Below are 11,319 nucleotides of genomic sequence, written 5' to 3' on the forward strand. Positions count from 1 at the left end.
TTTTTATACTACCACACATCTTTTGAAGATAGTCTCTTAGCTGACACTTCTCTTGCAACCCTAACTGGCACCGACTTCCTTTATTCACTCATTTAGATCTGAAACACTTCCTGTTTATGCCATTTTTTTCTCTCTCTCTAATATATGTTGAATGTTATTTCTGTCTTTTCAATTGCTATAATAAAAATATCTGCTAAAACTTTCCTTGTTGAGAAGATACTGTTGTTTATTTTAATTTAATTCAAGATGCTGCTTTATTTTGGCTGCAGTCTTGTTTGCTAAAGCAGTCTGATCTAAAAAGTCAGATAAATCATCAAAACCAGAGAATCACTTTATTTAACTAAATGATCAATTAATAAACCAAATTTCAGCCCAGTCTGAACTGTTGAGTCATATGGCTTGCTCCAAAACAAATACCTTGATGCACATATTAGCTCAGTTGTCAAATCCAGCATTTTTTAAGTTCAGACAACTGACCAAGCTAAACCATTTTTTTTTTTACTCTGCATCGCTTTGAGATTTTAATCTAGCTTTGTTATTACGATGATAGACCGCTGCAATGCTTCGTCAGACCTCACTTAGTTCTGAATGTTGCTGCTTGGCTTTTGCATGTAATTATTTAAATTCTGTTAATGGTAAATGGTCTGTAATTATATAACGCTTTTACCCAAAGCACTTTACAATATACATCAAATTCATCCATTCACACACTGATGGCGGAAGCTACCATGCAAGACGCTAACCACAACCCATCAGGAGCAATTTGGGGTTCGGTGTCTTGCTCAGGGACACCTCGACATGAGCTGGACAGGCCCAGGATCAAATCGGCAACCCTCAGGCTACAAGATGACCACTCTACCCTCTGAGCCACGCCGCCCCGGTCCCTTCATTGCTTCCAGTTTATTTTAGGATTGAACATAAAATTCTATTATTTCCTTTGAAACATCTTCATGACACCTTCCCATCAGTCTCGGCCTTGTTTGCTCCTGCTGTAGCCTTCCTCACGCTCTCTCTCTCTAAGGTTGGCAGATCAGTTATTAGTTGTTTCTAAGACAAAAAGGAAGTTGAGAGCTAACCCTGGTATTGGTATTTTTTATTCCTTTCAAATAAAAATGACATTAACAGAACAACAGAATAGTTAAAAGTAACAACCATTATTAAGTCAGGATGAACTAATAACTTATTAGGGTCTTAAGGTCTACTGTTTGGTAGAGCAAATGTTTCAGGGAATATGTTGAATTTTATCAAATATTTGTTGAAACAAAGCTGTCTGAGCCATCTCTACCACTTAGTTTGGGTATGTAATGCCAAAAGTAAGTGTCTGTTATTATTATTATTATTTATTTATTCCAACTGCTTTAAAAGATTTTTTTTTTTTTCAATTTGCAATACTGATAAGACAGAAAAGGTAGCACACTGTATAATAAAGTACAGACATATTTCAGAGGGAAGCTAGATGGTTGGTCTAGAGGACGAATCTCAAGCTGTTTGGTTTCACTTCCTTACATGCCTATTTTGGAGTTCAAGTTGTTCCAGGTTCTATAAAAATGTTGTGACATAGTCTGACATCATTTTGACAAACAGCCTCTTAATATAACCAAAGACATGATCTCTGACACAATTTGAATTCTTTTGAAAGCTGATAAAGTAAGCATATCCAGGGACATGAATGGTAAAAATCCCAGTATGTCTTTATGTCACATTGTTGTGTGGAGGAAAGTCAGCTAAAAGGGTCATTTGAAGCATTTGATTCTAGAAATATTCTTTGACATTTAAGAACTCTAAATGCTTTAAACAGTGGATGCTTACATGGCACAAAATAAACCCCATTTTAAAAAGGAACTGGGTAATTTCAACATGTCTTTAAGAAATCACACAAAGGGCACCATCATAATCCACAATTTTATTTTTCCATCAGTGACATCAGTGACCCCCTGCTTGGTAAGTTTATTAGGATTAGGCCAAAAAAGGGGATATTTCTGATGTGGATAGAGGAATCTTTTCTTTTTAATGTTTTTTTTCCCACAGTGGTCTTTATTATTATTTATTTTTTTAATAAAGTTGCAGGGCATATGTTGTGCATATCTACAAATTGTGTCAAATGAACACCAGTTTCCAGCAATACTTTTTATTTAATGTCTCTCTCTCCACAACTGCTGTGAGTTGTGTGAGTAATGCAGTCGAGGTGATCTGTATCTCTGGATATAAAGGCAGAAATGTGACGGTGTCCTGCCCCTATGATTGAGGGTTATGAGTCTTATGACAGGACACATGTTTCGATCATGACTACCGAAGCAAAGACTGATAACAAGGAGAAACAGTGACCATCTCTGATCTACGTGCTATAGATGCTGGGAAATATTAGTGTGGAATGAGCAAGACTGGATTAGACATCTTCACTGAAGTACTGCTACAAGTAGAGCAAGGTGAGCAACAAAATATTTGCCAAAAGAATAATTAAAAATGCTTTTTGTTGCCCCTGCTTGTTTCAAATCAATGAGCTAAAATTTTCAGGACATTTTCAAATTTTTCACAAATAACATTTGATATGTTTTCTGTTTTACTGTCAATAAAATATTGATTTTTAAGATTTGTATTGTTCTTATTTCCACATTTAATAAGACAGCATCCAAAATTGATCTGAAACATTTGATTAAATAAATATTTGTTATCACTTAACACTAAACATTTTAAAAAGTAGATACATGAAACATGACACAAAATAAACCCCACTTAAAAGAGGAAATGGGTCGTTTCAACATAACACCATTCAAGAGCACCACCATGCACACACAGTTTCTTCTTTCCGTCAGTGACAAGAACATCTCCAGTTTCTGTTTGCTGTTGGATGATGTTGCAGAACCTGCTGATCACCCTCTGCAGTAAGTTTATTTGGATTTATAAAAAAGAAAGAAAAGTGTGTGTGTGTGTTCCTAATCCTGGTCCTTGGGGTCCACTGACCTGTGTGTTTTTAGTTCTTTCCAAATCCAGCCTGAATCAGACTAATTGTACTGCTTTGCATGCCTACTGATGAGCCATTCATTCATGCAGTGCAGTGGTCCCTGAGGACCAGCATTAAGAAACACTGGGATAGAGGGATTTTCCACTTTTCGTTGCTTTTTCCCTCATTGGTTTTTATTATTATTCTTTTAATGAATAAAGTGTCAGTGCACATGTTATGCATATCCACAAGTTCTATCATATGAATGTTACCTTCCAGGAATGCTTTTGATTTAATTTCTTTTCTCCACAGTTGCTTTGAGTTGTGTGAGCAGTGCAGCCGAGGTGATCCTTGTCTCTGGATATGAGGGCAGAAATGTGACGGTGTCCTGCCCCTACGATCAGGGTTATGAATCTTATGACAAGTATCTGTGCAAGAACGACTGTGGCAATGCAGATGTTTTAATCATGACTACAGAAGCACAGAAGGGAAGATACGCTATCCGTGATAATGAGGAGAAACAAATCTTTACTGTGACCATCTCTAATCTACGTGCTATAGATGCTGGGAAATATTGGTGTGGAGTGAGCAAGACTGGATATGACATCTTCACTGAAGTACTGCTACAGGTAGAGCAAGGTGAGAAACAAAATATTTGCCAAAAGAATAATTAAAAGTGGTAAAATATGAATGACAATAGATTAGCAACAATATAGTCGTGTTGTAAGTTGTTAATGTCACATTGTTGTGAACATCATCTGATGCCATTAACGTAATTGTCATCCAACTATGAAAAATCTAATAATCCAGCTTTTACAGGTCAGTGATAGTGTGAGGAGATCAAAGGTTAAATACCTGCCACAATGTAAAATATCATTATGTTTTGTTTGTTGGTTTTTCTTTTTTTTTTTTTTTTTGTTTTTTTTTTAACTTGTCCTGTCCAGCATCATAGCAAGCAAAATGATAGTCTGGTTGCTGTATTGTGCTGAACAAATTTGCTCTGCCAAGGGGAGGCCTATGGGTAAGGCTCCTCTTGATAATCTGATTCATTTATTAATTTATTTACTTTGAATCACGGAATCTATGTAATCTTGCTGGATCTGACCGGAGGGGACAGAAAAAGATGGAAAATAGCGAAAAGAGCAAAAGGGAAAGAAGAAAGGAGACAAAAATATCACAGACAGAAGGAAACGACCCTTCAATCCACACCATCACCAGACAACAAACTGTTACACCTGTACATGAACACACCAGGAAATTTCCTACAACTTTTACAAAAGCAGAAACACACACAGAAAAAACAGGGCTGCCAGTCATTAAGAGTTTTTAAATAATAACCAAATCAAAAAGACATAACAGCGACCAGATACTAACTCACAGGAAAAATACAAAAAAAATAAATAAATAAATTAATAATTATCGCTTAGTATTAAAACCCACTAGACAACTCAGTGACTGTGTCAGCATGCAGAGCATGAGAAACAAGCATGAGAAACAAGGAGTGATCAGTGATGAAGAGTGGTGAGTGAGATCATGCAAATGCGACCACGCCTCCACGGAGGCCAGAGGCAGACCAGGGCCTGGGCCGGGCCCTCAGCAGCAGACCCGGAGCACCAACCCAAGCCACCCCACCACAAAGACGACTCCAGCCCCACCCGAAGGGCGGCAGAGGAGAGCCCCAGCAAGAGCCCCCCACGGTCCCGGGACACAGGCCCCAGTGGGCCAAGATGGACCGGCCACCCAGGGCAGCCCAAGCGAAGGGCCCAGGGCCCCAGGAGCCCAGAGGCGGCCGCCCCACCCCCCAAAGGCAGAGGGCCCGCAACATGCCTAGGAGGACCAGGCCCCCCCAGACAGCCACCCGGCGTAGGCCAGCACACACCCCCGATGTTCCAGCACACCCCGGGAACCAGGGTGCTATCGGCCCCCTCCCCCCACTCCCCACCTACTTCAATCTGCACCCCATATAACCCCACACTCACACCCTCCCCCGCGCCGCACCCACAATCACTCACCACCACACAGTCACGCCTCACACAACCCATCCACCATGCCCCGTGGGGGACACCCCAGGCGGACCAGCAGACAGCGAGCCCCAAGCACCCCCCCCTTGACCCAACCCCCACAGAGCCAGCAGCCCACCAGCGCAGCCACCCCAGGACCCGGCCCTGGGGCAACCACCCCCCCCCCCCCGCCCGCCCCCAGCCACACACAGGGGGAGCAGGGGTGTGAGAGGTCCCCAATACCCTCTCCCTCCCCGCTCCTTACTGTTTATGTAGTGTGTGTTGTGTGCAATTAAAATTGAGGGGCAGTGACCGCAATGAGTGGCCCCGCCCACCATGCACCGCATGCCATGCCCCCCAGGTGTTGTTTGTGTGTTGTGTTTCTTGTGTTTTGGTGTCTCAGTGCAATTAAAACTGAGAGGCAAGTCGCCATGGGGTGCATCCAAGGAGACCACTGAATGGTCTCCTCCGTTCCACCCCGCATGGCTCCACGCCTCCCAACTCCCTATGTCTGTGTGTGTGAGACAGAGAGAGCGGGAAGTAAGAGGGGTCCGGGGATGTACGTCCAGAGGGAAGCAAACTTCCCTCTGGATGATGAGCCTTTAGTGGCATTAGGCATCCCTGCTCCCCAGGAGGTCCCCCAGGGCAAGACAGGTCAGGAGAGGCCGCCCCCCACGACCGGGCCATTTAGGGACCGCAGCCAGTGAGCCGTCACCCACCCCAGAAAATACCCACCCTCCCACACCCCTAACGGGCAATGAGAGGATGGGGACAGCAGCAGACCCACGGCCCACCACCCCCAGGCCCGCCCAGGTCCCCCCCCCACAAGTGCACTTAACCAACCACACACAGAAACACATGCACACACTTATTTCCTTGCACACTCCCGCTCATCCTAACTCATATATGCCCTCTCAGCCCCACCCAAAAAATATAAACACTCACACAGCATCCAACCCTCCCACTCTCACTCCCCAGACACATCCCCACTCATCCTAACACATGCATACGCACGCACACAAACATACCCCCCCATCCACACAAACATCCTCCAAAGTATAGACACATTTTGAACTATGAAAAATGTAATAATCCAGCTTTGTCAGAAATCCTTACAGTGAATCTAATGAGCTGATTGTTTAAATTTTACAGGTCAGTGATAGTGTGAGGAGATCAAAGGTTAAATACCTGCCACAATGTAAAATATCATTATGTTTTGTTTGTTGTTTTTTCTAAAAATGCGCAACAACGTTTTGGTACTCGCTGATCTCTCATGTCTTTTGTTTCAGCTTCTCTGAGTATTGCATGAGAGTGAGCTTGCTGGAATATTCAATCCTTGAACAAATATAAATCACGTTTCTCCCTGCAGAATGAGGGACTCCAAAAAGTTTGGAAATTCCTGTGTAACCCTTCAATTCTAGGAAAAATTTGAAGATGTGGACAAGACAAGTTAGTGTGGGACAGCCAGTTAATAGATATCACAAAATGCAATGTCCAACATTATCACTGTTGACTTTGGTTTGAACAAATGTGTATTTGAGAATCTTGTGAGATTCTTGAGTGTCTGTTACCCCTTAAAGAACCTTTAAGCCCTCTCCAGATTGATTAGTAGGACCACTTTCCTCTCTAAGATCATTACCAGTGTCTCTACTCTTTTGCATTTTTTAGTCCCCTAGATCAGCAAACTGTCATAACTTTTGATTTTATAGAGATGCTCACACCTGCTGATGATCAGTTGATCAGGTCAGTTTAATTAGCAACGGTTGGCTGCTACTTATTCTTTATATTTCTATAGATTCACTAAGTCAGTTTTCCACACACTACTTCTACGTTTTCACTTAGAGTTTGTTAAACAGATAAATTATGTGTGTTAATATGACATATGTTGTTCATCTGCAGCTGGATTTCTTTTATTTTGACTCCTGGTAAGGGCTAGGACTTTAAGGATATAATACTTTCTTTTTCACATGACTGCATGAGCAAGTGTTAAAATACTAACATAATGAAAGTATTCGAAGAATGAATGTACATTTAGAGGAATGTAAAGTCATTTCAGAACAATAAATCTATTCCTAATTTACCTGCAATTAGATCAAATACACTTTCACCTTGGTGTATGTCTTTCTGACAGAGTGGTGCTGCGTAAAGAAAAACACCCTGGTGGGAACTGTGGGACACCCCCTCACTTTGCCATGCCCCTATCCACCACAACACTGGGATAACAGGAAGTTCCTCTGCAAAGGAGACCACCGCAACAACTGCACAGACATGGTGACAAGTGGAAGCAGGTTCACGTTGCAGGATGATGCTCCTTCCAGCTCTTTCTTGGTGACAATCACAGAGCTGGAAGCTGGTGATACTGGGACATACTGGTGTGGATCAGACTCTGAGTGGAGTGTTGGAAACTACACCAAGATTCAGTTGTCAGTAGGTAAGATGAGAAGGTAAACTGCATTTAAACAAATTATAATAAATTAAACTCAGGAGTCTTTTTGTGTGGTGAGGACATTAGTCAATATACTGAAACACTTTTTTTTTCTTTTAAGCTTTGCCTTGGCAGACCAGCACCTTGGAAACACATAGATCTAAATCAACACTTATTTCAGGTAAAGGTGTCTTAGTTATGTCTCCATCTTTTTCATTTACAAGAGATGGGTACATAGATGGGGAGGTCTTCACAAGATTTTCACCATTATGATGAATATATACGAAACTTTAAACAAACACAACACAAAAATGTTAGATTACACACTGGCTTGACCAATTTTTCTGTGCGTTTCAGGTGATAACAATGTACAGTTTATTTTTACTGTTTTTATTTTTCAGACACTCTACCCATTGGAATTGTTGTTTACACTGTTCCTGCTCTCCTGATCCTCCTTTCCATTGCTCTCATTGTAGTCTTTAAATGCAAACTGAAAGGTATGCATTATATACATTAAAAAACACAAAATACAGAAATTATTCATTTAAATGTTATATTATGTTTACAATTGTGTCTCCAGGACCTGAAGCCAGTCCTGACAGGGAAATTAGAAAGTTTGAAGCACTCAAAACGGTGGGTGAGATAAAAATGTTAATCTTTGCAAAAAGCAGAAAGGGCTGGATCTCTCTGATAAATTTACAGTTTTATTGTGCAAACATCGTAGCAGACTGATCAGACTCTGATGAATTAATTTTTTTGCACTTGTTGCAGTGACAATAAAGTTCAATTCTATTCTATGAAGACACAGATGGAGTCAAAACATTAGTCTCCTGAAAGTCTTAAAGTCTGATGGTAGCTGTGAAGCACCTGATTCGGCTTATGTTGGATGATGCGTAGAATACATTCATTTCATTGAGCATCTTCAGACTGTTGCAAAAAGACTCTAGATCCTTTAAGCATAATCCTGTGATACAATTACTGTTACACTCATCTGTGTAAATGTGCCTGATCATCTAATACAGATGTTTATTTCTTCAGGAATGTGAAAATCCAGAAGATGCTTCTCATCCATACCAGCAGAGCACCAGTTCCAGTGTTGCTCAAACTCAAGAAAATATGTACCAGACCATCACTGCATCAGAAGATATCTACTCTATTTGTCAGTAGTTACAGCAAAAATGATAAAGCCGGTAAAAATAAAGATATAGAAGCTACCTTTCTCACACTAAGATTAAAAAAATAAACATGAATTAATCTCCCAACTCCAGGTTATTCCTGCTTGTAGTTTCTGTAGCCACTTATTTGTCTGCATTTCACTCCAGCCTTACATTTGTTTTAGTTTGTTTGTTTTTTGTTTTAATAAAGATCCTCATCAACATGGACATTAACATCTGGGACCATAGAAAAATTGAATTAAAGAATAACAGTTTATGGTTCAAATCTCGGCAGGTGCTTTTCGGAGTGGAGTTTACACCTTCGCCCTATGCTTACATGTTTTTTGTTTGCTTGTTTTGTTTTTGTTTTCGTCAGTCCAATAAAATTGGATTCAACAAAATTAATGCTATGTTAGGCAAAGGTTTTTTTTTTTTTTTTTTTTTGTTTATTTCATTTTTGCAATGGATCAAAAAGAAGAAGGAGAAGAAAAGGAAAGTCAGGTTTGCTAAAGAGAATTGTATTTACAGCTACTCTGCCAGAGAGGAAGTATGACTATTAATCACATTGGTATATGTTTATGATAGGGGGGTTGACTACTGCAATTAAAACAAAAGTCTCTAAATAATACCATATGGGTATTCATTGTACCTAACCTGACATGGCCCTGACTTAGGACTGTTGTGGTGATTTCAAATTATTCCCTTTATTATATTGTGTCTACTGATCACTCTCAGGGTAAACAGGTTGTTTAGGTTCTTGGTAATTAAGTTTAATACTGAGTAGCCTGTTGCTATCATGCATTCTTTAGAACAGTTCGCTCTGACCTGTGTGACTTATCTGATACCAGCCAGGCGCCTCAGGATGACCCAGCCGGGCATCCTGCTTTAATGTCACTGGGGTTGTTTACGTGCTCAATAAACAGAAAAAAGCTCATCAGGTTTGCTGAAGTGTCTAATCCTGTGTGAGGAACAGACAATCTATTTGTTTGTATTTCATGATGTGTTGTGACTGATCATTCTGCTTAAAAGATGCTGCCTGTGTGTTTCTTATCAGATTCTGTTCAGATCTCTGTGCTGTCAGACCTCTGAGCAGTCTCTCAGGAATTGCAATTCTATTTTTTCTATTCTTCCTATTCTTTCTATTCTTTGTATTTTAATTCTGTGTTCGAATAAACTTGTAATCATTCTTCACTTCAGAACCAGACTCCTCATTCCTTGACAGAGTAACTTTTTTTGCCTCAACAAGCTGGTGTCAGAAGTGCTCCTGCGTGGTCAGTTTTGGGTTTTACGACGGGTGTCTGATCAACCTGAGCATGTCTCAGCTTTTGTTTACCGGGGGACTCCTCGTGGATCTCCTTGCTGGCCCACCAGGACCTTGAACATCTTCCATCCTGTCAAGGAAGTCTGGTGAGTGAGAAATTACTCTAGGTGGTTCGCATTAAGGTAGACTACATATACGGACATTTAACATACGGACAAACGCGCGCAATCAGGCTGCATGCAAACACGCGCGAACACGCAGAGGGGTGCACAAAGACACACGCGTCAGTAACACGCATGAAGCATTAAACCGTTCACAATAACCATGTTAAAAATCGTCTGTTGGAATGTACATGGAGCCGGTTCCAGGGAGAAGAGGTTGAAGATCTTTAATAAATTACAGGAGCTGCAGGCTGACATTGTCTTACTACAAGAGACTCATTTAACAAACTCAACCATAGATCTTCTTAAAACAGCTCAGTTTCCTCATGGATACTCAGCTTGTTACAATTCTAGGCAGAGAGGAGTAGCTACTCTTATTAATAAGAGACTAAATTTTAACATAGATAGCACAGTAGTGGATCCGGAAGGCAGATTTCTGATAACTTTATTATCTATTTGTAATATCAAATTATGTATTACCAATGTGTACGGTCCCAATGCAGATGATCCCTCCTTTTTCCACTTCCTGTTTGCTACACTCCAGAATTATTCAGATAACAGAATAGTGCTAGCTGGTGATTTTAATGTAGTCTTGACTGAACAAGATCGCTGCAGCACATCAGGTAGTCATCGAGTCTGGCAGTCGTCAGAAACTATCAAACAGTACATGAAGGATTTTGGTCTTTGCGATGCTTGGCGCTCTCACCATCCTAAACTAAGAGAATACACCTTCTTCTCTTCAGTTCACCACTCCTTCTCTAGACTAGATTATATTTTAAATAGTAATTCACTAATGGGCCACATTTCAGAGACTCAGATACATCCAATCAGCATCAGCGATCACGCACCAGTTTCATTCAGTCTGAGAATCAAAAATAATAAACCGGTTGGTAAAAGCTGGAGATTTAACACCTCTTTATTGAAAGATCCTGAGTTTATTGATTATTTTAAAAAAGAATGGTCAATTTATATAGAAAAAAATGACATGCCTGAAACTTCAGCGTGTCTTCTTTGGGAAGCAGGAAAAGCAGTAATGCGAGGAAAAATAATTTCCTTCTCCTCACATAAGAAGAAGAAGGAAACAGCAAGAGTTTTAGAATTAGAACTCAGGATTAAATCATTGGAGGAGGCTTACCGCATTTCCCCCGAAGAGCACACAATGAATAATATAAGGAAAACTAAATTGCAGCTTAAAGAAATTATAGATAAAAAAACAGTTTTTAGTGCAAAGACTTCGCTTGGAGAACTTTGAACATAGTAACAAATCTGGAAAGTTTTTAGCAAATCAACTAAAAACAAACAAGGAGAAAACAACAATCTCCTCTGTTAAAGATCAAGACGGAAACATCAGCCATGACCCAGACAAGATAAATGACA

At 40.4% G+C, this 11,319-nt stretch overlaps 1 protein-coding gene across 1 annotated transcript; it reads left to right on the plus strand.

Annotated features, from left to right (window-relative positions):
- Positions 1 to 2,808: 2,808 nt before the first annotated feature.
- LOC121637660 (polymeric immunoglobulin receptor-like) lies at positions 2,809 to 9,325 on the plus strand. Its single transcript, XM_041981858.1, has 7 exons — positions 2,809 to 2,882; positions 3,254 to 3,580; positions 7,073 to 7,372; positions 7,488 to 7,547; positions 7,768 to 7,863; positions 7,947 to 7,999; positions 8,405 to 9,325. Exons 1-7 carry the CDS (start codon positions 2,849 to 2,851, stop codon positions 8,531 to 8,533), a joined length of 999 nt encoding a protein of 332 aa, XP_041837792.1. The 5' UTR covers positions 2,809 to 2,848; the 3' UTR covers positions 8,534 to 9,325.
- Positions 9,326 to 11,319: the final 1,994 nt, after the last annotated feature.

The sequence above is a fragment of the Melanotaenia boesemani genome, chromosome 4 (genome assembly GCF_017639745.1).
Source record: "Melanotaenia boesemani isolate fMelBoe1 chromosome 4, fMelBoe1.pri, whole genome shotgun sequence".
Classification (NCBI taxonomy): Eukaryota; Metazoa; Chordata; class Actinopteri; order Atheriniformes; family Melanotaeniidae; genus Melanotaenia; species Melanotaenia boesemani.

Excerpts from the sequence above, each read along its gene's own strand:
- LOC121637660 (XM_041981858.1), top strand. The coding sequence starts at position 2,849 with ATGATGTTGCAGAACCTGCTGATCACCCTCTGCA. Across the intron at positions 3,581-7,072 it reads ACTGCTACAGGTAGAGCAAG|AGTGGTGCTGCGTAAAGAAA; the intron begins GTGAGAAACAAA and ends TCTTTCTGACAG. Across the intron at positions 7,864-7,946 it reads CTTTAAATGCAAACTGAAAG|GACCTGAAGCCAGTCCTGAC; the intron begins GTATGCATTATA and ends TTGTGTCTCCAG.